The sequence below is a fragment of the Octopus bimaculoides genome, chromosome 2 (assembly GCF_046866305.1).
Source record: "Octopus bimaculoides isolate indiv1 chromosome 2, ASM4686630v1, whole genome shotgun sequence".
Taxonomy (NCBI): domain Eukaryota; kingdom Metazoa; phylum Mollusca; class Cephalopoda; order Octopoda; family Octopodidae; genus Octopus; species Octopus bimaculoides.
This window is the reverse complement of record NC_142929.1, coordinates 101141040-101168682: the sequence shown is the minus strand read 5'-3', so window position 1 is coordinate 101168682 and position 27643 is coordinate 101141040. Positions and strand designations below refer to the sequence as shown.

Sequence of the window (27643 nt, the reverse complement as noted above, 5' to 3'; positions counted from 1 at the left end):
ATGTCCTAGATTGAGATGCATACTTCCTAACACGTATTCAAGTAATTGGTTCAATGTTGGGGGAGAAAAGACAGTGAAAAGGTTTTGCTTCATTATAGTTTAATCTGAAGCTAAGTTGCATTCTAGAATGTCTTGTACTTATTGTTACAGTGATTCTGCTTGAAGTATGTTAAGAATTTATGTGCGTCTATATGTATATGCCAGTGTGTGTATGCATGCACGCACAAGCACACGCGTGCAGAGAGAGAGAGAGAGAGAGAATAAGTAAGAGCTAGATATGCTCAGTATAGAAAACATGCAGTAGTGCTCAAATGAATATTAACTTAAATTCTGAATTCTTCATCCAGGAGTAGGTCCATGGCATCAAGAATGGCTATAAGAGAAATCCAAGACAAGTTGATATGGAGGTAGTAATGCAGATAAAGACAATTAGGCTAGATACATATATACATACACACATATATATATGTATATATGTAACAAGCCTAATTGTGTTTTTCTGCATCATTACCTCTCTCTACTCTCTGTCTCAATATATATTTGTATACACAAATTTATATCTCAAAAGAGGCATAAGTATTGCGCACACACACACACACGCATGCACACATGCATATATGTATACATACTATGTGTGTGTGTAGAAAAAGTAGAAATTCGCCCTTTTCAAGCATAGCCAGGCTCATGGGCTCGGTTTCCCAATTTCTATGGCGTATGTGTTCCCCCCAGCTGGATGGGACACCAGTCCATTGCAGCATTACTCAAGAAACAGGAAGAAAGAGTGAGAGAAAGTTGGGGCAAAAGAGTACAACAGGGGTCGCCACGACCCCCTCTCAGAGCCTTGTGGAGCTTTAGGTGCTTTTGCTCAATAAAGACACACAACGCTCGGTCTGGGAATCAAAACCACGATCCTCCAACCGCGAGTCTGCTGCCCTAACCACTGGGCCATTGTGCCTCCACATGTGTATATGTGTGTGTGTGTGTGTATATATATATATATATATATATATATATATATATATATATATATGGGAGAATATACAAATAATAACAACAGACGAGGACAGGTGGTGTAAATAACAAAAGTATATATTAGTATGACGCTCGGGAATACGGAAAGTCTTTGACGTTTCGAGCTACGCTCTTCAACAGAAAGAATACGGAGGCAAATATATATATATATATATATATATATATACACACACATGCATATACATATATATATATATATATATATATATATATATACTCACACACACCATGTTCTAGCTTTATCTTCCTTTAAGTTTCTTTTTCTAATATTTGTATGACTCACTTGCAGTTCATTTGAAATAATAAAATTCATCATTTGCAGACTTTCACACTCTATTCTTCAAGATGTGAAATCTTGGTATATGTAACTGCTTTTATAACTAGGCAAAGGCTATTTGTGTAGATTTTACATGGGAATTTGAAATTTAATCATTAGATTTATATGTCATGAGTCATGTTTTTTTTGTTTGTGTGGTGCGCATGTTTGTTTATTTTCACACTGTGTTGTGTTAAGATTAAGGTTTCCATCATTAATCTGCTATTTTTGTGATTAATTCTATAGAGTAAAATTGTGTTGTCCACTAATGTTTTCCTGTCTAGCTTTGTTTTATGTAGTGTGGTATATCGTTCTTTGTAAATACATAGTGAACCTACAAGAGAATGTTGTACTTGTATGACCAATGTAACAATTGGAATCATGAAGTTTACAGCTTTTGCTTTTGTTATTTTGTTGTAAATACCTTTTGACATAACAAATGCACATTCTAAAAAGGGCACAGTATAATAGTATTCCTGTTCGGTTGTCTGCTCATATGTAGTTTAGCAGCTCAGGGTAGCTCTGGAAGCTGGTGGTATGAATGGTAAAGTAGTGGACCAGCTACTGTGGCAATCAATGGTGGGGACTGGGGTTGAAGGAGGATTAATGAAAGCAGTGGTTTGGAGGTAGGAGGTGTGTGGAATACAAAGGGAAAGGTAGATGAGATGTACATCAAGAAGCTCAATTTGCTTTTTAACCATTTTATATTAATGTTAAAGGGATTTTGAATCATCCTGTATAATTCATGTGTGTATACACATGCATATGTATCTGTTTATTTTGTTTGTGTGTGTGTTCATACATACATATATCTATGTATGTATGATTGATGCAGGTGTGGGTGTATATATGTATGTATTATAGGTGCGGGCATTTGTGGTAAGAAGTTTGCTTCCTAACCACATGGTTATAGGTTCAATCCCACAGCGCGGCACCTTGGGCATCTTCTACTGTAGTTCTGGGCTGACCAAAGGTCCTGTGAGTGGATTTAGTAAACTGAAACTGAGAGAAGTTCATCATATATGTGTGTGAGTGTACGTGTGTTTGTCTCCTTGTCTTGACATTGCATGCTTGTTGTAAGTGAGTGTTACTCTCATACAAGTATTGCCATTCAGTTCTAATATCCTGTAAGAATATGTCTGGTCCTGAGGAAATATAACTTTGCTTGAAAACGGGTGAGGGCATCTCACCATGGAAAATTTGCCTCCTTCCAACCCATGCAAGCATGGGAAAATAAATGTTAAATGGTGACGATGTATGCATATGAGTAACTATTTGCAGTCATGGCTATGTGGTTAAGAAGTTCACTATGGCACAGGTGTGGCTGTGTGGTAAGAAGCTTGCTTCCCAACTGCATTGTTCCAGGTTTAGTCCCACTGTGTGGCACCTTGGGCAAGTATCTTCTACCATAGCCTCAAGACCTCAGGATGACCAAAGACTTGTGAGTGGATTTGATAGACGGAAACTGAAAGAAGCTTGTTGTATATATGTATATATATATATATATATATATATATATTATGGAGATGTACTTGCATAGCAAGTGACTTGATCTGAGATCATGTGCTGAAACAAAAACAATTGCAGCGTGGAAGGTGTCAGTGCTGCATCTCAGATGCAGCATGGAATTTTGTCAGTGAACAGGTCTCACGGTCTCAAAGCGATGAAAATATTTTAGCAAATTAAATTTAAATGTTGTAGTGAATCTAATGTTTTTTGTGTTCTTAAATGGCTTATAAACACCTTCCACGCTGCAATTGTTTATATATGTGTGTGTGTGTGTGTGTATTTATGTGGGTGTGTCTTGTGTCTGTGTTTAGTTTTCCCCCACCATTGCTTGACAACCGATGCGGGTGTGTTTACATTCCTGTAGCTTAGTGGTTCAGCAAAAGAAACCAATAGAAGAAGTACTAGACTTACAAAGAATAAGTCCTGGGGTCGATTTCTTCTACTAAAAAACCTGTTAAGGTGGTACTTCAGCATGACCAGACATAAAAATAATACTATGGGGATAACAGCAATGTCTGTCTCTCTACATATTATATATATATATATATATATATATATATATATATATATATATTATAAAATTTTTCTGCAGGTGATAGAACAGACTAAAGAGAAGATCTCAGAATATATGTATTGGTTCTGTATAAATGTTTAAAACATTTAGGTATTTGCCTGAGAAGAATTGTAACACAGTTTTAATATAGGGGATTGCTATTTTATTTAGACAAAAGCATGAGTCTGATGTGCCTTCAGTTAGAAAATACTGTCTCCTTCTTTCTCTCTTTCCTTTTGTGTGTGTGTGTACATATATATATATATATATATATATATATATATATATATGCATATACACATATATGCATACATGTAACTCCCAATTTAAATAATTAATTGAGTTCTTGTGGAATACACATTCCCTGTAGAATACAACTATTCTTAATTTGCAATATTTATCACCCGAGATATCTCTCAGCACAATTACTATTACTGCTATAGTTATTTCTTTTGACTTTATCACATTAATTTGATGTGAATATAGATGTAGTTGATTGGACCAACCAATCATCTATATCTGCAGGGTATGAATCCATCTATTGTACTCTTGACTGCTCTTGTCCCCTTTAATCTCAGGCCTTGTTTGTATGCAAGAAATAATGGTATCAACGATTATTTAGGCACAAGGCCTGCAATTTTGTGGAGTGGGGTTTGGTCAAAACCATTGATCCCTGTACTTGACTAGTACTTTATTTTATCAATGTCAGAGGGATGATAGGCAAAGCTAACCTTGATAGGATTTGATCTTGGAATATAACCCCATTAAAAGATTGTATTATCTACCCCGTTTTACGAGAAATATCAGTACTTTTAGTTATCTCCTTCAACCAAGAAAATTGTTTAACCTCAATAAAACAAAAAAAAAATTAAATTAATAAACATAAAACATATATATAAACAAAAGTTCTAATTGGAATTTTAGTTTTAGCTTTATGCACCAGTTACTTATGTCCCATTCTGAAGTAACCTATGCCCCACTGGTAGGGCATGAGTGCCACAGGTGAGATGGGTGTTAATATTACCTTTCACTTTCTGTAACCTGTTCATGTATTGACCCCTTCATGTGGCGAATAAAAGAAAACATTGTTGCTGCTGCTGTTGTTAGGCTGTGAATTGGTAGAGTGTTTGACAAAATGCCTTCTGCTATGTCCTCTTTATGTTTGAAGTTCAAATCTTACCGAGATCAACTTTGCCTTTCATTTCTCCAGGGTTGATACGATTAAGTATTAATAAAGTACATGTGTCAATGTAGTCAATTTATGCTTTCCCTCAAAATTTGCTTGCCTTGTGCCTGTGTTAAGAACAACTATTATTAATAATGGTTGTTGTTGTAGGATGGTAGATCGACAGTTTGTAGAGTGTTGGACAAAATACCTTCTGGTATTTGTTCTGGCTCTTTTGGTTCAAATCATGCCAAGGTCAATTTTTTTTTTTTTTTTTAATCCTTTTGGGGGTCAATAAAATAACATATTAGTTCAATACTGAGATTTGATTTAATCAACTTACTCTCTCTCCTCACATTTGCTAGATTTGTGCTGAAATTAGAAACCATTATTATTTTTTTTTTATATTGTCTTTTGATTTTTATCTTTTTGTGCTGTGTGTTTGTGTTTAAATTTCCATATTAGATGTTTATGATAAATCTCAAGTTTTGGCACCATTCCCAGAAATATACACATTCATATATATACCTTCTTTATCTGATGATTATTTGTTTGTGCGTGCGCGCATGCATGTGTGTGTGTGTGTGTGTGTGCTAGAAGGGGGAGAAGGTTGTAAGTGTATGTAGTTTGGTACTACTACTACTACTACTACTACTACTACTACTACTGCTACTATAGTTTTTATAATGTTTTACTGTTTAATTCAAAACATAACACTTCAGTATTCAAATACTACTGGGTTAATTTGGTCATTATGTACAAGTGCCAGTAATAAAAGGTGGATAAAGTGTCTGATAGCTTAGGTAAACAAAACAAAGTAAAAATTTCATTCATAGAAAAAGACTGGGAAGCCCTTACAGTATTTAACATGTCCATCTTAGCTGTTGTATTCGTGTTTGCCTTGCATCACCTCTAAAGTATCAAGTAAGATATATACTAAGGTTGATTTAATCAATTAATCTTCTCTTCACCTGGCCAGAAAAAAAAATATAAAATGAAAGATAATTATGATTGCAGGAGTCCTAGTGTTCTGTTAAGTTCTCTTACACACTTTACAGTCTTTAATTGAAATCTGCCTATGTTACTGAAATAATTACCTATTTTATTTGTGGGGCCAATTCTAATTATCTTATTAAAATAGGCTTTTACCTATTTTTGAAAGAATCATTATTAAAATATTGATTTCAGATGATGAAAAATTCTCTCTCATTCTTTCATCTTTATCATTTTTGGCTTCAGTTTATGAAATGGATGTCTGGAATTCCATAATTAGGACTGATCATTATTTTGGCAATTGGCAGAAAATAAATTTGTTGATTGTATGCAGACTCCACTGAATACAGTAAAACTCTTTCATCCATGTTGTTTCTTATCCTGCTAAACTGCATAGAAGAGGCTTTCTCAATCATTCTCCAGAACTTTAATCATATAGATCGCCTTGGTCATGTTTTCCCTTCAGCCATTTATTGATAAGAAATCAAGATGAACATTAACCCATTCATTACCATACTTCTGTTGAAACAGACTGTCTTCATTTCATTTGATTTTGAAAATAGTGAAGAATTTAGTAAAATAGCTTAGTCATTTTTAAGCTGGTGTTTGGAATAGAAATTAACAGGAAATTTTGATTGAAGTTTTTAATTTAGATCATTTTAAAATGGAGTTTGTACCATAGACCCAGGGGTGGTCTTGGGGCAGGTTAGTATCAAAAGGGTTAATCTCATTAAACATCTTTACATTCCCTGATCTCTTGGTTTAGAAGGATCTGACAGGCTTAAGGGCAATACCCTTCCTTTTTAAATGAAATAATAAAAAAACAAGTAAAAACAAATGAAATCTGAAAATTTTCTTGGCTAAGTGATAAGTATTTCAGAAAATTATGCTGTGTTGTGATAGTCTAAATAAATAATTATCATTTAAGCGTAGAACTTCTCCTTCAAATATTGTACAAACAATTGTTCTGTGGGGTGGGAAAAAAAAGATCATGATCTGTCAGTGTTTAATATAAATGGTAAACAAACTCCATTTCCTTAGAGAATTACTTGAGTCTTGAAAGAACTGGAACTGCTGATCTAGTAAATAAGATGACTTATTAGTTTGGTAAATCCTTGCTGATATTTCTGACAGTGAAGAAGTTCTTCACGTGAACAAATAAATATATAAACTGTTTCTATGTTGAATGTGCCAGGAATGTTCTTTCAAGCAATGGAATAGGGAGGTAGTCTTTGAGATTAGGTGGCCTACAAGGATTCATACAACAGATAAGAATTTTACACTCCAGGCACTGTCAGGAATGTGTATATTTTCTTTTTTAAAATATATATCTTCAGGGGACCATTATTTTTTTTTTGTAGCTACCCTCATTTCTTTTGTTTTTGTTTTATTATATTTGCATGAGTTAGCATTTATATTATATCTTCAATGATTTATCTCTTATTCTATATTATAGCTTTTATCTCTTTTTAACTTAGAAAAAGCATTTTGTGATATTCATTGTTGTTAGTGGTTATACTTCTGATAATATATATATATAAACATATATATTATCAGAAGTATATATATATGTATATTTGCAAATGAGTAAAGATTGAAGTTTGAAGAGAGGAATTAAGAAATGGTGAAATCTGTAACCTTCTTATTTACATTAGCAACGTCTTGATTCCTAGGTAGAACTGATTTTCATTTGTAGAGAACTTCCTACCACATCACAATATCACACTAATCCTTTCATTAAATAATTAACAAAGATTGAGTATAATCCACTGAATTAGTTCAATTGCATTACTGGTTCATATTTAATCCCCCCCCCCCACCAAAAAAAAAAAACATAGGAAGACAACTTATGCTGGTTCTGAACAGGCATGGCTGTGTGGTAAGAGGTTTACTGTCCAACCACATGGTTCCTGGTTCATTTTCACTGCATGGCACTTGAGCAAGTGTCTTCCACTATAACTCTAGGTTGAGTGGATTTGATAGATAGAAACTGAAGGAAGGCCATTGTATGTGTGTGTGTTTGTGTGTGTTTTTGTGTTTGTCCTCCATGACCACTTTGTTTATGTTCCTTGGATGTATTAAGAATTAGCACTCAGTCCAGTAGCAGTTCAGTTAATTAAGTGATTTTTTTTATTGATGAAAGCAGATAAGTATTGGAATTGGGATATAATAAGCAATTAAGTGGAAATGTCTTTGACAAAGTAGTTGTTTTATGTCTTTGGTGAAGATCATCACCTGGTCTTTGGGTTTGTTTAACCCTTTAGCATTTTGATTATTCTGTCAAATACAATACTTATTTATTCACAGTGTTTTGAATTAATCATGTATTATCTCATAGCTTTGAAATTTCAACAATATGATTGCTTATTTTTAGAATGACATTATGGAATAAGTGTGAGATGCCAGATCTGACTGGTTTAAGCACAAAGCAGCTAAAATATTTGGGCCAGATACGGCCAGTTTAAATGCTCAAAGGTTAATGGAGTTTAGTCAGTTGCAATCCATCACTCCAGACACTCCCCTCATTTTCTTTTTGTTCATGTTTATTTTGCAGATGTTAATGCTGGATATCAGCAGCATCAGTCTCGTCAATTTGGGAGAGTCTACTGATGTCACTGCCCCTCCTTTACTTACTAACTTTTAAAAATATCTCATTCTTTCAAAGCAAGAAGTGGGTCGGTTCTCATAATGGTTTCAATGGTTGTTCTATCAAGGCTATATACTATATATTGCCAGGGTCTGTGCAATGTGGCCCCTGAATAAGGCACAAAGTTTTTCATGCTCCAGTTTATGTGAGTGTCATAAATAGAACCTAATCCCATTTCATAGTTGAATGGTTGGGATGTAAAGAACTTCTGGCTGTGAAAAATTAAAAAGGTACATAATAAAAAATAAAATGCTTCAATAAAAATAACCCAGCTGTTCATCATCATAGTATGGAAAAAATAAATGTAAAATAATAACAAAATTCTCTTTCTAATTCTAACTATACCATAAAGTAGATGTGGGGCTTGGCTTTTTCTGTTGGACAGCTGAAATAAACAATATTATACTCCTTGCCCAAGAGATACATAATGACTGTAGTAGTCATGTTTAAGCACTGTAACCATATGTTCACAGTAATCTTGCACTTTAATAACACGTCTGAAAAACAAAGTCATAGCTGATGTGGTACAGTGCTTTTAATGAAGATGGATTATAACAAGTTTTACTTGTTTCAATCATTGGCTACACTAGGGAACTAACTGTCTTCAAGGGTTTTTAGTTAAGTTTATCAACCTTAGTAATCTGGTGCTCTTTTTATCAATATCTATTTATTGAATAGCTAAGTTGATCTGAGTTGCATTCATTTTACAGGCATTTAATAACAAAAAGTATTTACATTGGAATATATAATTACGACCCCCCCACACACACACACACCATGCATGTGCATGCAAATAACCTATCCAACTCATGCCAGCATGAAAAATCATGTAGCACAGTATCTGCAAACTAATTTTCACTCACAAGAGACATTAATCAATCTGTTAGTCAGTTCAAGAAATAGAGATGGAATCTGGAACCATGTGGTTGCAATGCAAACTTCTTATCACATATCCATGTTACAAAAATCTCAAGACTCCTAAGAATTTACATTTTTCAAAACATAAGATACAAATTTAGTAATAGATAATTTTTCTAGTGTTATATGAAAATAAGGTCTTGAATAATTAAGTCTGTAGCTTGGATTTTATTCTAGACTCTGGCCAAAATATTGCACATACACCAAACCACTCTTGCTTGAAATATTCATGAAACATCTTCTATTTAACCCTTTTATGAACTTCATTACAACCTCCCATCCACTGATAAATACTGTTTATTGTGCTCAATATCAAATAAAGAAGGCAGACTTTGATGCTGGATATCTTTAACTCAATTATTTATACCATATTTTGTGAACAATAAGCATTGTTGATTATTAGTTTCCAACAAGGCAGACACTGGTTCATTGAATTTCTGATGGTGGAAAGGGCAAGAAAGTGTCTTGCTTGGATAGACCAAATACCGCTAGGCGTTTTTGTTCAAAAGCAATGGTTTCGTTAGTTTTTTCTCTGAAGTTCAGTCATACCTGAATCCATCTACACAGCCATGCCTACATCCTTGAGACTGAATATTTATGTAAGCTCTTTTGCTAAACTAAGTGTAGGACACAATTTTCTTTCTGGCTACATCAATACTGTTCTTGAGGAAGACACATATCTCACAACTTTCATTGCCCCTTCTTGCTTAAAGTCAGTTGAATTAATCACTGATTGACTGATATTAATAATTCTGATATTTGGTGTTTGCTCCTGTTTGTTTCATCTATGTGTGTCTGCATAAAGTAATTACTTCAGTAATTATTATTGCCTGCATGTTTTTGTCATTCTGTCTGCCACTAATGTTCAGACAGTATTGTCATTTAAGAACTGTTTAGGTAGACTTGTTATCAAAGGCATTTCAGCTGTGACCTACCTGTCTTTTCGTTCATCTAGGACTGCAATCACCAATGTGTCCTTCACTTTTTAAGTATTTTATGAAAGTATTTGGCTGATACTCATAGCAAATCAAGTGACTTTATAGAGACACCTTCATTGGTTCAAGCTCTTCTACAGTTGTAGTGAGAAGTTAACTTTGCTGTTCATCCTTCTCTAGCTTCTAAAATAAATACCAGTCAAATACAGGGATTAATTTAATTGTGGAAAAAAAAAAAAAACTGAGTTTACCGTGAAGGCCATACTGCTGTCTTCCTAGGACTAAGAGTTTCAGACCAATTTTCTATTTGTTTTGGCTAGGAGGTTGTATAGTAAGCTAAAACAGAAAAAGCTAGGAAGAAAATTCTTTATTATCTTTCCTGTGAATTGCTCATCACTTAATAAGTATCACTTGGGGGTTGAAGGTCAGAGTAGGTAAAAAAAGCTGTGCACTCCAGCAAATTTAATGAAAGTTGGGTGAAAAGTGATGAATTTGGTATGGATTAAAAGAAGAGTAAATCCATCAATGGTTGGAGCTGGAAGACTATACATTCAGAGGGGAGTGTGGTTGTGGGTTTTTGATTTCCTGATCTTATCTTGAGTAACCTTCTCCTTTAAAAATTATAGAGCTTCATGCTTTGTTTGAAGAAAATGCCATGTGGTATGTAGTTATATTCTGCCTGAGCCAACTTTGACATGCCTTATGAGGTACTGTTTGAGATGATTTAATCAGTACATCCCTCTCCAAATATGTGGTCTCGTATTAGTGAAAGAAATTAATATTATAAAAGGGTTAGTGAATGGCAAAAATCAGTCAAGTAACAGACGTAATACCATGCAGGATTTAGTTAGGTCTCTCTCAGTTCTGAGTTCAAATGTGCCAATGTCAGTTTTGCAATTTATTCTTCTGGAATTGATGAAATGAATACCAATCAGGTACTGGTTTTGATACCTAATTGGTTAAACTCTTATCCCAAAATTTGTGACCTTCTTCCTATGCTAGCGATCATTATTATTGGCAGAAACATATGTGTGTGTATATGTAGTACTACATTTTCCCATGTCTTTCCTAAATTAAGATAGCAGGGTGTGATTTTAAGGGGAATTGGTATTAGAGGCAGTGTGAGTTTTGTCTTAACTTGCAAGGATTATAAAGAGAATGCTTTTTTCAGTCATGTATAGGTGTTCCATTAACAACCGTTTGGACTTACAGGGTTTTCTTTTCTTGTCTACAGTAATAGAAGACATTGCAAATGTCAGCTACTTTAGCTATCAGAAACCATTAGTTAATTTGTTAAAATATATGATTTTGGAGCACAATAGCACTAACAATACTGGCACAAAATAAAATGAAAAGAATGGAAATTACCTAACGTCTAGAAAATTAGCAATTTGACAACCTAGACTTGAATCTGTTGCTTATTGTGCCGGAATTCAACATAGTAAATGTTGTTGTTCGACCTCAGGTCAGTTCTGATTGAGTAGATCTATGATCAGAGATATTCCAACCCATTTTATTTAGAAAGTATTAAATACTGTCTTTTCTTAATTAACTCTTTCTGCCTTCATTTGGTCATTTTTTAATGTTTGTTTTTTCTGTACATTGTACAATGAAATTCGAGGTACATTTAGCTGGTGTTTCATGTGGTTCGAACAACCCATGTAGAGGCTTCCATACTTTGGTAGATAAATAAAAACGAACTGATATCTGTATCTTGTTAAAATATGCAACCAAATAGATGTGATTTCTTCTGTGAAAATATTCTTCAGAAATGAGGCTGAGTTTTATAGGTCAACGATTTGATTTTCTATACCACTGATATAGTAGAACACTAGTAGTAGTAATCTCTTCCCTGGAACTGACAGTTCCAGTGTAACAGAAGATTCTATGGCAAAACAATGCCTCTAATTTTTATTTGCTTATTTTCAACTTTTCAAATGTCTTAAAGCAGCTGAAACATTCTGAGCATGTGTGTTTGCTTATGTATGTATATATGTATGTGTGTATGTCTGTATGTGTGTGTGTGTGTGTGTGTGTGTGTGTGTGTGTGTGTGTTCTTGTATATGTAGGTCTTCTTTGTATGTATTTGTATATATGTGTGTCTTCCATGTATTTTTTTTTTTTTTTGAAGAATGGAAAAGTACCACCCATAGTTGTCAAAACACTTTGTAAGTTTGATAATGTTTATATAGTATATATTTGTGATTTCAAAATGCAAAAAGGTGCCTTAACATGTTATACATAACATGTACTGAAAAGTTCCTGAAAAGTTTTAAGGGTATCGCGAAAAGCTTGGCTGGAGGTCCAACCGTCTGAGTTCTTTTACAGGACTTAGAAAAACTGAAGGACCAGTGCAATAAGTGTGTTAATCTTAGAGGGGAATATGTTGGATAAAATCATAATTAACTGATCCTCCTGTATTTTCATTTACCTAAAGCCAGGCACTTTTCAACATCCCCTCATATATACATACATAGACATACATGTAAATATGCACATATCGTCATCATTTAATGTCCATTTTTCCATGCTTGCAAAATTTCATTTATATGAGGGTGAGTCATTTATAATCCACAATCACTTATGCACTTTTTCCTCTTGGTAGGAGAATTAGTTGTCTATGCATTGCTAGTCATGGTTTCTTTCTAGTCACTACTGTGCAGATTTGAACTTGAGTTGTTAATTAAGTTTATTATTACATTAACCATGGCCATTCCACTTTTTGATGCACTGAAGAAGAGGATCACCAGTGATCAATTTTTGAACTTTTCAATCTATTTGTACACAATTTGTCATGGCAAAGCACTATTTCTGCACACTTCAATGGATTTCTGCCAGTGATACACTTTCATCCTACAGGATTTATGAATGTTGCACTTCTCGAGAGCTAGCAGAAAAAGAAGTGACTGTGCTTAATGGGCAATAACAACAATTTAATTGGTGTTTCAAGTTTAAACTTGCATCACAAGGACTAGTCTTCTCACAAGAAGTAAATGTATGTGCATTGCAGATAGTTGATGACTCATCCTCATATATATATATTCTCCATCTACTGAAGTATACATTCAAACAAATGGATATTGAATGAAACTTTAGTTTGGATAATATGCTCATGTTACATAGGACAAATAGTGCATGTGTGTAAATATAATTTCTGCGTGAGAAAAAGTTTGTATTTAATTTTGGCTTTTTCTTTATATTCTCATATTTTTGTTTTATAAATCATTTCTGCAGATTTGAAACAATGAAATATGAGTTCTTCGTTTCAAGACTTCACATATGACACTTGGAGTTTAATATAAATTCCATCAAGCCAGATGTTGCTTTTACAAGTCATAAGTATAGTAATGATGAGAACATACCTGGCAGTATACCAAGTTAGCAGATGATGATAGTTTCATTGTATTTAGTGCATCATAGCAACGTTTTATGTACCATTATATAGGTAATAGGTAACCTGTAGTATCTCTTTATAATTGTCACTTCCAACATAGAACTTACTACTAAGGAATTGTAAAATATATGTCTTTAGTTCTTTAGCTTTAGTCACCATGGCTAAAGCCATGTTGGGGCATTGTCTTTGAGTTGATTAAGCTAAATTATTTTATTTATTTACTTAGGAATAAAATTGAAAGTGTTCTTATGTCCTGTAAATTTAAATTTTTGAATCTTCTCCAAATGCTTCATGCCACATATTTTCTGTTGTATTGAAGTAACATAAAGTCTTTCTTTAGAAATTTTAAAAAATAAAAAAAAAAGCAATCACAAAAAAAGGTGTAAACTAGTTACTTCTGGCAGTACTTGAACAAAACTTGGCTCTCTTCCACAGAGTTTTGGAAAAAGTCCAATTGATTCCATAAGTTTGAATAATGGAAGAAACAGACTGACCAGTATAAGCATTAGAAACCTTAAATTTATATTATAAACCCTTATTTATCTGTACAATTATAAAATGATATTCTGTTAACATCTGGAATTATTTTTTTCTTATGAAGAATTCTGTTCTGTTTTCTTTTGTTTTTCATTCAAAGTATGCAATTATTACAATGAGGTATAAAAGATATCTTGTTTGTTTCTTTGAGCAACATTATTTAAATTATCCATTCCTGTACATGGAAACACATGCATGTGCACATACACACATACATACACACACACACACACACACACACACACACACACACAAATATTTATAAGTACATCCTGACAAGTTGGTTTATATTTGGAAATTCATAAAGTAATTGCACTACATACTCTAGAATAAATCTAAAGACAGCAATTTTTACCCAAATTACAGAGTACACATATACATACACAAATGATATATTTCAAGAGTTGAGATTTGTAACTTTTTAAGAGGAGTTGCAAGAATTCTTGGCTTCAAGTAGGAAAACTCAGTTATCAGTTCATGTCAGTTTATAAATTATAAAATTATGTGGTAATTTTTAATGAAAAACAACTGCTCAACATTCAGTAAAAGTATGTCAGTTTAGATTAAATATAACCAAGCTCCATACAGTAGGAAACATTACAAAAACTGAAGAAGCCATTTGTGCTTGTTTATTCATATACTTATTTATTTGGTGTAGTAGGTTCATTTTTATGTTCATTGTTTTATATTCCCTTGGGTTGAACAAACATGTTTTGAAATAAAAATAGGAACATTTTCTAAAATTGATTGAAAGAAGTCTGTTAAGTAAAGAGGAGCCTTACTTAAGTAAAGATGAATCTTGATGTGTTTGGTGGTAGGTATAATATCTTTGAGTGAAACTAAGTCCCAGAATATTCAGTGATTTTCGAAGTATTTAGCCATTTTGTTTTTAGTGGAGAAATAACAATTAAAAAGTTTTGGTAGTTTTGTATAAACCAGGACAAATAGCATCCCCCAAAATGCAAGATAATTCATGTAACTTTGGGAACTTACTCTGTGTTTAAATAAGTTAACAGTATTTAATAAAAGTCTAAAACCAAAAATTAGGAATTACTATGATGTAATTTGATGGTGGTAATGGCAGCAGCAACAGCAGTAGTTGTGGCAGTGGTGGTGCAGCAATGATGGCGGTGTTGGTGGTGGTGGAGATGATGAAGAAGCATTTACAGTGCACAGCTTCTACCCTGCAAGCTGATCCAAAAGTTGGTGCTAAAGTACTGTGCTCTGCAAGGTGGTGAAAGCAAAACATCTGAAAGTTAAAAAAATATTCTGAGTCAGCCAAGAAAAAGCTTAAAGTTTCTATTTGAAGCCTGCAATTCTTTAAGATTTCCTAATGGCCATTAGCAGTGCTTTCTACATTCTGGAGTCATAACTTGCTATGCATCTTTCCCAAAATTATTCTTAATTGGCACTGCAAAAACACAGGGACAATTTCTGAAGATAATTGGAAGAAGTGAGTTTTTAAGTACAAAAGAGTCAAAGTGTTGATATAGTTGTGTACAAATAATTTCCAGAATATTCACTGATATTTTTTCCTAAATATTAAACTGATTTTGTGGACAAAAGCAAAAATTTGATTTAAGAAATTAAAAATTTGTAAAGTTTATTCATTTATCACAACAGATATAAAATAGAATTTAAGAATAAAGTCAAGTTCTGAGTTGCTTATACCACTCTTTCTATATTCCATAGATTACTAATGTTCATATGAAAGGTATAAACTGTTATTTCCTACTTATTTAAGATAAAATATGCTTGTTATTAATTTAATCTTGCTAGTTCAGCTAAATGCAAGTAACTCTCCTTCATCTAAGGTTAAATGAATCTACCTAGCTTAGCTAAATGCATGTAACTCTCCACACGTGAGGTAAAATTAATCTACCCAGCTTAACTAAATGCAAATAAGCCTCCCTTCATGATACACTGATCCCACTTAAATGAGTTATTCATGTTTAAAAGGATTCTCAATCTGATTAACACCTTAAACTAGTGTTTCTTTGATTTTTGTCTTTCTCATAAATTTAAAAAAACAATGGAAATACATATTTTTAAACTGACATAATTAAGTTTGAATTAATTGGTTTCAATAAACAAAGTGAAGTTTTGCAGTCTCATTCATCTGCAGTTATCATTCCAAAATTATTTAGAGCTGAAATCTTTTTTTTTTCTTTCTGGTTTCTGTCAGTCAGTCATCTCTGATACTTAGAGACAATTCTTCCAGGCTTCCCACCTTAAGTTAAAGCTTTGTTTTTGCCTGGAATTCTATTATTTTCAAAGAAATGGTGCTTCAAGTGAAAGTGAAAATTATTTTTCACTGCAATGAGTAGCATCATAGCTAAATTATGCAAAGCTCTTGGACTACTGATTCCTGGAATTACATTGTTTCAACTAATGAATTGGATTTTTGAATTAGATGCTTGATTCTGTTATTCTTAATTCATGCTTATTTAATCATTATTTTTTTATGTTATAAATTTTGCAAAAAAAAAAAAAAAAGAATTTAAATAAGAGAAAAGTTATATTAAGATATTGTTATGTAAGATCTGTTATAAACTTTAAAATTGTTTTTTTTTTTTAAATTGTGAAAAGATAAATACAACAGTCTTATGCAATTTTATTTTCAGGTCAAAAGCAAAGTAAAGCAAAAGATGTAAATGGAGAAAATGAGACACAGTCAAGGGATTACTTAGAAAGATCTTCAAAACGCTCTTCTAATCGTTCTATAGGCTCTGCAAGCAGAGAAACTACTCCGGCAAATGAACAGCCAGCTAAAGCATTTCCAGCCACTGATCCTAATAATGATTTAGCCAAAGACAAATCGTTATCAGGCGTGGAGACTGAGCAAATTATATCCCCTGTTAAGTTACAAAAAGAGGAAACCGTTTGTGATAAACAATCACAGAAATCCGAACCTCATGAATCCACTCCCCACCCCAAGTCAGAATCCCAGCCTAATTTTGATCATTCTGTTCCTCTAACTCCTCTAATAGTCAATGACATTGAAAACAACCATATATCAAAGCCACGGGCAGCTTCTACTCCTGCAACTGCAAATGGTATGATGGAAGGAACAACTCCACCACTCAGTAAGTATATCACTTCTAACCCTCATTAACATCATCATGTAACTTATTTTTGTACACTTCAGTGTGTGAGTTCTTTGAATGGGCGTGTCTTTTAATCTCTTGCCAGTTATTCTCTCCTTAGTTAAATCTATATTGGCCAGTTCCTTTCTCTCTCTTCCTGATCTACTTGGTTTTCATTATTTCCCATTTTTTTCTAATATTTTCTCACTTAATTTTCACAAGTAATTCTCTTGACATAATAGTCCTTCCTTAATCTTTATTCTTGTGATTAGTATTAAATGTCTCTTTATTTCCCTGTACTCTAGTACATTGAACTTCAATAATATATATTGGTTTAAGCAGCTGTTGGTAGAGAATCAAGAATCATTTCAGTTAAAAAACTGGTTGGGGCATATGACATATGATTATAGGGATCTATTGATAAAGGTACAATTTAATCTTTGAATTAGTATAACCTTAACAACTACTATCAAAAACAAATGTATTCAATGATGTATTTGTGTGTTATCTATTATGCTACTGGATTAAATTCTGTGTTATGAATTGAAGTGCTGAAAGTTAATAGGACAAGTCCAACTGGCATATCTCTATTGTAAGCCAACTAACTAACTCCTCCCAGTTTAAATGATAAGTCAGGCTATTTGCAAACCTTTCACCCCACAGAACTTTCAGAAAAGCACTATTGTTTGTAAAAAGAAAGGCCTTTTTGGAATGTCAAAAGAAAGGAAACATTTGTATGAGTATGTATGTGTGTTATCAGGAGTTTTGTTCTCTGTTCCAGTATGATATAAATGGTGATGGTGTGTGATTTATTGTGTCTGCAGTGAAATAGTATTATGAAACAGTAAAGCGAATATGATACAACCCAAGAAGAGGGGGCGAAACTTTTGAAGAAAAGTTAACACAAATAAGAGCCACAATGGTTGAGTGGTGAATTGCTGGATCATTGAGCTGAATTTTATGATTTCAAATGATGTTTCTGATAGTCAATAGCAATGATTGTAGAGCTTCATTCACTGAGATAGGCAACTCATGTTAAACTATATTGAATTTGGCAAAGTATGCCGTTTTAGCAGGCAAGCTGAATCTAGACTTATTGTGTGCACATGGTGTGGTCTCTCTTCTCTCTCTCTTTCACACGCACACACACACACGGTCTTCAAAATACCCTAATAGTACACTTGCACTCAAGTTTCATATTTTCTTTACAAGTATCCATTTTCTAGCATCTCTGGTGGGTGTGATGACTTTCGGTTGTGTGTGTAGTAGAGTGTATAATGGTCTCAAATATATTGTAGGATGCTTAATGGCATGTATATATATGTAGAGTGGTGTGTGTTGTTGTTCAGCCCTTTGTCAGCTCTATTGAGCAAACCCATATTGAAAGTGATCCCAACTATGGCCATCCTTGTCCAATGTGCTTCTTCCTTTTTTTTTTTTCCATAAAACTGTGAAGTGTAGTATTAAGTTTAGTGATCACATAAAAGCCTTGTCATTGGCTTGTAGTGGTGCACATGTTGTATGTGGTATAGTGGTGTATGTAATGGTATATATGTAGTTTTGTATATGTAGTGGTGTATACAATAGTGCATATATAGTTGCGTGTAAAATAGTGTATGTATATATACTTGTATGAGTAATAAAATATGAGTATTTGCATGTGTAATAGTGTGTATATAATTGTATAGTGGTGTATGTGGTGGTAGAAGTGTGAATGGTGTATGTGTAGTTGTGTTTAAGGTGGTATATGCGAGTATGTTCTTGAATACGTAGTGCTTTATGTGTAGCTATGAAGTAAGTGATATATGTGTACTTGTGTGTGTATTGGTGTATGTAAGGTTGTATGTACTGTCGGTGTGTGTATCTGCTCAGCTAGCTTGTCTACTATTACTAAGATAGCTGCTAAGTATGCCTCTTGGATACATCACTTTCACCCAAATTGCCTTTCTTATTGAAGCTGTACCATCATTGAAGGATAGTAGCTTTAGACAAGTCACATTACTGACCTCACTTAACCAGGCTGAAAATAGCTACTCCATCAGTTGCTTAACAGAGTGGTTTGCATTAAGAAAAGCATTCAAGTTGAAAAATATTATACAACAACAGTTTCAGCAAATATCTATATTAGCAGAAGTTTAAACTCGTGTTAGCTTGAAAGAAAGAAGTGAAAGACAATCTAAGTGATGTGATCAAATGGGAAGAATAAAGTATTAAAATGATGTGAGCAAGTAATGCAAACTGAGTATTAATTTATTGCAGAAATAGTCTGGCTAGCCTAAGGAAGGATTTAGAATAAGCTCATAGACAAATCTCTGAGATAAAATACAAGAATAAAAAAGAAAGTATTCTGAATTCTATATAATCAATTGGTTTAACGAGAAATGAAAGAATATGGATAAGGATAAAATAAATATTTTACTATTTTGTTAACCTATGAATAAAGTAAAACATATTTTATGTCATTTTGCCTTCCAAATAATGTCTCCTACATTATCTCCAAACTGGATAAATCAAATACTTCAAAATCAATATTTTCTGGTCTGAAAATAGATTTCTATCATCTTTTTTCATGTTATAATATTTTATAGAAATGTTTTACAAATTACATTAAAATAAATTAAATGTTTTCTCTGCTAAGCCAACTAGTTGTTACTGTATATTCTCAGGTCAGCCCTGATTGGCAAACTTATGACCAAAGGCATTCTAGCCATGACCAACCCGTCTTTTTGTATATCAGAGGTCATATTATCCAATATATCTTCCATGTTTTGAGATGTTAGGGTGTAATTTGAGGGAGATTAGGCTGTTTGTAGCAGGTTGAGCAACCAAAATCTGAAATTTTTCTATGAGCTTATTTATTCTAAGTATATATGTGGTTGGCCAATCTTTTGCTTGGTTTTAATGATCTTGTTTAGGTGAATAGGTCCAGAATTTTATAAGATTGCTTGCTAGAGTGACCTGTCAAGACCGAATAGCTCAAAGTTCTTTGTATTGTCTGACAAACAAGTCAAAAGAAATTGATTAGCGTCTTGTTCAAGACTATCCAGTCTAAAGTGGATGCAATTATACACACCTTTCTTGGGCCAATAATTACAAATAATTTCTCTTATTATAATGTTTCTAGTTTCCTGCTAAGTTAATATCAGATAGCATCCTGCCATTGTTAAATAGCTGTACTTAGTAGCTTGTTTTGACCTTGAGAATGCAGATGCAGTTGTGCATTTTTGGTTGGAATAATATCAAAAACAATGTAAAGCTTAACCAAGTTGCAATACCGGAATTGAGTGCACATGTCAATGTTAGAATTAATTTTCACTAGTTTGCACCACAAAGTCATACATTACAATGAGGATCTTAATGAAACATTCTCAAGGAGCTGGTGAGTCTTTATTCTCTGTTACTATTCTCCAGGTTGTCAAATCATCCCTCTCTAATCTAACTTGTTACAGGTAATGAATTACCTTAGAGAAGAAACACTTGTTGGTAATCTCCAGTATGCAGTAGTTGTGTGGAATGAGAGAGAAAAATAGTTTATATATATATATATATATATAAGTGCATCTATTAATGTTTATCAAGTTATATATATCTTGGTAACTTTCTTGCCAACCAGTTAAATGCACTTTACTTTATCACATTTTCTTAACTATGTGTCTTAGACCACATACTATAGCATTGGCATATCTGTATAGTGGGTTTTGGTGTGAAAGACCTGTGATATAATTTCACTTTAATTTTATACTTTTTATATAATTTTTGTATCATGTTAATGGTTTAAGAATTCAGCTTTACACATCCCTACTTTTTGCAAGAAGTCTATTAAATTAATTTAAACTTTCTAGGTTGTTACACTATATTTGTTTATGCCACATTTTAGTAGCTCTGTTGTCAAACCATATTCAAATGTGCCATTACTAAACAGATATATATATTGTGTTTCAAGCTGGTATTTTAAACACAACTTAAAAGGGTCTTACATACAAGTTTGTACATAAAACTATGGTAGTATTTTACCTACTGTGATACCTACATTCATGGTTTGGTTGTCTGAAGAAGACATCATAAGTGAACTTAATCTAAGTTGATGGAAGAAACATGAAATTTATGTAATTAAAAAGTGATACCTTTTGACCGTCAATAGTGCCAGACATTTTTACCATTACTTCATTATTTCTTCACGTAGTTTTATTTTCTCAATGTTCTAATTTCAAATGCTTCCAAGGCTGGCTTTAAGGTTGTAGTTCTCAAATTCACAAAGCCCAGCATTCCCAACAAATGTTAATGGAATCTTTTGTCGTCTTCCTTCTTTATTAATATAAAAACAAAATAAAGCTTGCAGTTATGTAATTCTTCTATCTTTGCCATGGTACTGCACTAGTTTTATGAAGTTAAAATCTCTCTCATTTACTAAACATGGTAGGCAATTCATCTGTTCCCTCTTAGAGGGATCTGGATCCTTCCTATGAGAAACATTGCTTTAAGGAATAATTAATACCAGTTATACACTGATACCTGATTTTATCAACTCTACTCAACTCTCCCAAACAAAATATTAGATTTGTACTTGTATAGAAAAAAAAAATTGAAGTATGTTCAAGTCTTTTAAAATTGAGTGTTAAACATTTTTAAGATTTTAAAAACGTATTAAAAGTATATAACCTTCTTAAATTGTAATCTCTTCAACTCACCTTGAAATATTGTTTAAAGTAATTAACCTGTATGCATGCATGTGCACTTGTACACACACACACACACACACACAATACACTTATATGCATATATATAGTTATTTCTATCTGAGGGTGAATAGCTTAGCTTTTATGATTATATTAGAATGTATAATCACTTTTAACTGTTATTTGTCCTGTGTATCTGAATTTTTGCATATTTTCTCCTCAATGCCAGTTACTAACTAGTAGCATATATTGAAAGAGCATGTGGCATATAATTTTTTTACCTTATTACTAAGGTACTTATCAATGAAACCCAGTGCACTCATTCCTAGCTTACATTTTCTGTCCTCCCTCTACCTTTACTTCTACCTGTGTTTTGAGTTACTTGATAGTTTGACAGAAATCCAACCCATTTCATAAATAGTTAGAAGTCTCATTACCGCTGTGATTACAAAGCTTTCTGGCTTTACACTGTTTGGCCTCTTTCTCATACACAGTCTTTCCTCTCCTACTATCTTTGGTGATAGAGTTCATTTAATGCTTTACTGTGAGGAATACATTTACTGTAAGTCTGATGAGAAATCCTTTTAAATCACCTCAGATGACAGGTAAATATTTCAATATCTAAACCTTGTATTTAGGTTTAAATTTCTTTTCCTTTCTCAATGTATTTAAATTACATTACATGGCTAGATTAACCAACGGGCATTTGTATTTGTCTGTTTACCTGTTGCCAGAATAGTAATCTATATAAAACATTTTCTCAAAATAATCTTGTACTACAAAAGGAAAATTTAGGTTGTTGAAATATTTTGTGTTTCGTTTGTAGTACAGTAGCATCTTTAAATGCTTCACTATTTGTGTTCCCACACGTGCATCTAACGTGTGTGCCTGTATTTATGTCAGTCTCCACCCCCCTGTTACATTCTTCATCATAATTATTTATTAAAAAATACTGAAATATTTTCTACGTTCTATTCAGAGTAACTTTCTCTTGTTTTATGTACAGAAGAGTTCTTCCTTTATATATAAATATAAAAGAAATAAGATCAAAAACTAAAACAGAAAGAAATGCAGTATTGTTGCTATAACATTCCAACTGAATGTTATCAACATTCTTTTTGGGATAGAAGCTTCTCAGCACATCTTCTGTACTTGAATTTATTCACAAATAGCTATAGTCTCAATTGGGTCAACTGTATATGCCAGTATGAAAATATAATTAGTTTATGCTTTATGGTTACTATATCTGCAACCATTATTTTGAAAAGCTGAATAGGTGAGTCCTGGACAATATGCTTTGCTGTATTTATACCATTTTGACTTTATTTTTCATCTTTCTAAGTTTGATGAGTACCAGTAATAAAATTGGGTTGGTTAAATTGACTACACCTCTTTCCAGAAATTCATGGCCTTGTGCCAGTGTTTGAAATCCTTGTTTTGAAACGCTCAACTCAAACTCTGTTCCACTCTGTCTATATATATTCTGCCAGACAGAATGCTTGTTTGCAGATATTTACATGGTAGTCTTCCGCCTTGTTTTCAATTTTCATATTTGTTTTCTGTAAAAAGAACATCCTGTTTAAAGAAATAAACCACTCATTTACCTTTCTACACTTGTTTTTCCATCACTGGAAAGAAGTGAAATCTAAATTAAATTCTTGTTTGTTTTCTAACTCTGTTAATAATATGGAAGTTCACATAGCTTAAAGTAAATTTTATCAGACCAGTTTGATTTCAAAGTTTGTCCAATTCCTGTATTTCTGTTGGCATATAGTATTTTGGAAATGGTAGAAAATCTTTTCTTTGATATTAATGGAAAGTGACTGGAATAGAGACAGACTGATAAACATTTGGTTTGTAGAGTAAGGAAGTTTGATGAGACCTCAGTAAAATAGAGCCTTACACAAATACATGGTGAGGTGTGTTGTTTTGTATTTTGCCAGCTTGTCCAACATATGTTCACTTAAAAGTAGCAGTGAAGCTTCTACATAGCCAAATCTTCAACAATCTCTTTACTGTCTTTGAAATGGAGACTACTTGTACAAGTCTGAAATATTAAGACAGTGTACTTACCTACACTATAAATAGGATATAACTATGCCTTGAATGCTGATCACATGATTCTGTGATCAGTTACTTCTAGAACATAAATCTATTGAAGTAAAGTTGACTGGGTATTCTCTACAACAACACTGTGTACTTTAGAAAAGATACAGAGAACACAAAAATGTAGAGTGAAAAATATCTTTATGTAATTATTTCTGAATTTTTTTAGCTTGTTTATCAGTAGTTATCACAATCTTGTTTTGCATGAACTTTTATATTCTTGAGAGGGCCTTGTTTATATTTTGGAAAGATGTATCCATTGCAGAGAACCAAGGAAGAAAAACTTGAGAATACCTTGATATTTCTCTTCAGTAGATGTACCTTTTGCAAAATGGTGAGGTTAGATCTCTAAATTTTTTTCATTGCTTGGTTAGGAGTGAAAGTAGTGTCCAAGACCCTTTACAGAATCTTTGGTACTGGTGGAGGGAAAGGAGAAAGGTATCTTCAAACCAGAGATCTTGCCTGAATGCTTACAACAAAATAGTGTCTGCAAAAGATGCTCAAAGATTGGGTGGTAGTGTTAAACTGGGGGACTAATTAAGTCTACCATGTGAGAATTTGAACTTACAATGTAAAGAGATGGAACAAATGTTTCAAAGCTTCTTATGGTCTAACAATTTCACCACTTCACCTGGAATAGTACTTTTACAAAAAGTCAAAGTTGATTTTGGCAACATTTGAATGCAGAATACAAGAAACTGGGATGAATACCACAAAGCATATCACCTGCTGCTCTAATGACTCTGCCAATTTCCATGTCTGCTCAAAAAGAATCTTGACAAATGATGTTATACTATGTAGCAGATTCATCCAACCTTTCCATGCTAGCATGCAAATTAAACTTTAATGACAGTGATAGGAATGATATAAAATACAGAACTAGAGAAAGAGAGTTTGTAAGAGATTATATTGAAATGGCAGTGTTACTATTTTTATTTGTAAAATGTGATGTGTAGTGTATCTTACGTGTATTTTGTGGTCTCTGTTTAGTTGACCTTTCTTATCTTGTAAATGAAATTAAATGAAAATAAAAATCTTGTATAATATCAGTTTAACATTGAAAGTGGGAGTTTCATTTTACACTGTTATCTTGCTCAAAGTTCACTTGCTTTATCATCATTTCCTTTTTTTGTTTTGTTTTATGTATTCTGTTTATCTAAAAAAAAAAGCCAATGTGTTTAGATCTCTATTGTTTTCACTCCCAGAAGTATTTAAAGATTCCTTTGTGATGAGGGGTGAGGAACCCACTTTAGTTTCAGTTAATAGCTGAGGAGAAAATAACATAAACTGGCATTTAGGTCAGGCCTGATGGAGCAAATTTATGATCAAAGGTATTGCAGAAGTGACCATATTGTCTTTTTTTTTTCAGGCTAAGATTACATTTCCATTGTATCGTTACTTTATTAAATCAGTAGGGTATGATTTGAAGGTAATTTAATTGCTATTTCTTGCAACTTGGTTGACTTTGTAAAGACTCTCTTGTAATAGAAGTTAGTCATAGTTGACTCATATGTCCAAAGTTTATCTTTACTTGGATTCTGTAACATAGACTGACTCATGATAACCATAGTTACTTCTGGATGAGATACTCTATCATAGATTAACCTCTAGACAAACTGGTACTAAACTTCCATGTAAAGTAAACTAAGATAAGTAGGAAAAAATAGAATATAATTGCCCTACCCTCTCAAAAATACTGTGTAAAAACTACTACAGGATATGAACTTGTGATTTACAAGTTGTCAGTTTATTACCTTAATCACATATTCTAAAAATAAAATGTTCATGTGAAATATTCTGTATTATTAAAAGTATTTCCTCTATAAGGAGTTAATGTAATCCTAGTAACTTCCACATTTCTTTTATGTGTTATCTCTATAAAAAAACCCACCTCCTCTTGTATGTATGTCTGTCTTTCTGTTTTTGTAATTTATTTAAGTTCTTTGCTGAATTGAAGCTAGTTACAAACAAAGCCCTTTTGTTTTGAATCAAAGGAGTTCAAGGCATTTGTGAATCTGTGAATGAGTTAGTGTGTGCATATATTTGTGTATATTTGTTGATATGTTTGTAATTGATGTAAAGATGTCTCTGTCTCTTTAGTACATGACTGTATATGTGATTACTCTATATATGTGTGTATACCATATTAACATAAGTGAGTGTGTATATATGTTCAATCTAAGAAGCTCAAATCAAGAATGTTTTACAAATCTACACTGTATTGCTAATTGATTGGATTTGGTTGATGTGAACCAGTTTACTTTATTCTTTCTTGGAAAACTCTGAGCATTTATGAAAATCTGTTGCTTTATAGCCCAATTTACTTATGATGATAGAAATTAGAATCTACAGCCTTGATACAAGTGCTGTAGCTTGGCTATAGATTAATTTACCCTAGATATTCTCTTTTTCTGCAACTTCAGATAAGACATTCATATCTGCTGACAGCTAACCTCCACAACAGTGCATGACTTTTTTTCCCTGTCCCATCATATAATAGAAAGTCTGTTGTGTTTGCACTGGGTTACTTTTTTTTTTAATCTTTCATCAGCATTTCTTACTTTCAAGTGTGAATACATTCTAGTTCTGGTATGCCTTCTATATGATTGTCAGGAAAATTTTTCCTGCAGGTAACTTTATAGTTTTGGCTACAAAATTCTATGTCTAATGAGAAAGTAATACCTTGCAGGCAGCTGCTTATGATATAGTTATAGTACAGATGAAAATTTCTGTCGCATTAGAGAGTTCTTTACCTCCTTTTCAATCAGGTATTTTCCTGAATTGTGGAGACCTCTCCTTCTAAGTGAAATGTAATGTGTTTTCCTGTCCATGTTGTTGGAGTTTTTGTAACATTTCTGCTGGTATGATGAGTGTTTCTCTCCAGTTTCTGTTAAGTAAGTTAGTCAGCTATTCTTGGGTCACATGGAACAGTTGTATGTATACATCTGTGAGTGTGTATGTGTGTGAAAGAGCAGTCAGCATGGATTAGTTGAATTGTTAGAGTGCTTGATAAAATTCTTTGCAGCATTTGTTCTAATTCTTTATGTTCTCAGGTTAATAAAAAACAAGTACCAATCCAGGTGGGTTGTTAGAATTGTTAGAACATTGGACAGAATCACTATCGTCATCATTTAACATCCGTTTTCCATGCTGGTATGGGTTGAATGGTTTGGCAGGAGCTGGTAAGGCTAGGAGTCACATCAAGTCTCATTGTCTGTTTTAATGTTGTTTCCAGAGCTGGATGCTCTTCCTAACACAAACTACTTATGTGGCACCATCACATAAAAATGCTTTGTGGAATTTGTTCTGGTCCTTCCACAGTTAGCACCTTCCACTCAGTTGTTTCTCTCTCTCCATTTTCCATAACCTGTCTATGCCAGTGCTGTTGTCCCTTTTACATACGTGCTGACTAATGCCCAACTGCTCTGCCAACATACTTGTGTTCCATTTTTACATGCATGTTCTACACCCAATAGATTGGCTCCAACTCATTTCTCTCTATAGTCCTATATCATTACACCTCTTACACATTTCCATTCTTTCTTTCTATCTCTGTTCCTTTTCCTCTTTGTTTCTCTCCCTCCCTCCCCCCTCTCTCTCTCTCTTTCAAATATTCTCCCCATAATTCTAATATATTTTACATCTTTCCCAGTTCTCACTTAATTTAGTGCATGAATTATTAGAACAAATGTTTCACAGCAGCCAGTAATATTAACTATAAATTATTATTGGTACTGATTTATCTTGTCTTATACATACATTAGTTTGATATGTTA

At 33.1% G+C, this 27643-nt stretch overlaps 1 protein-coding gene across 20 annotated transcripts in view; it reads left to right on the top strand.

Moving 5' to 3' along the window:
* LOC106868823 (dematin) overlaps nucleotides 1-27643 on the top strand; it is a 157005-nt gene that overhangs the window by 43200 nt on the left and 86162 nt on the right. For 18 of the 20 annotated variants that reach the window (XM_089347304.1, XM_014914247.3, XM_089347306.1 and 15 more), the window contains exon 2: nucleotides 16624-17085. In XM_089347304.1, the coding sequence (XP_089203430.1) occupies nucleotides 16624-17085 (462 nt within the window). Of the gene's footprint in view, nucleotides 1-16623; nucleotides 17086-22208; nucleotides 22367-27643 lie in introns of those variants that run through there. The other 2 variants (XM_089347308.1, XM_089347307.1) reach the window with 2 other exon arrangements.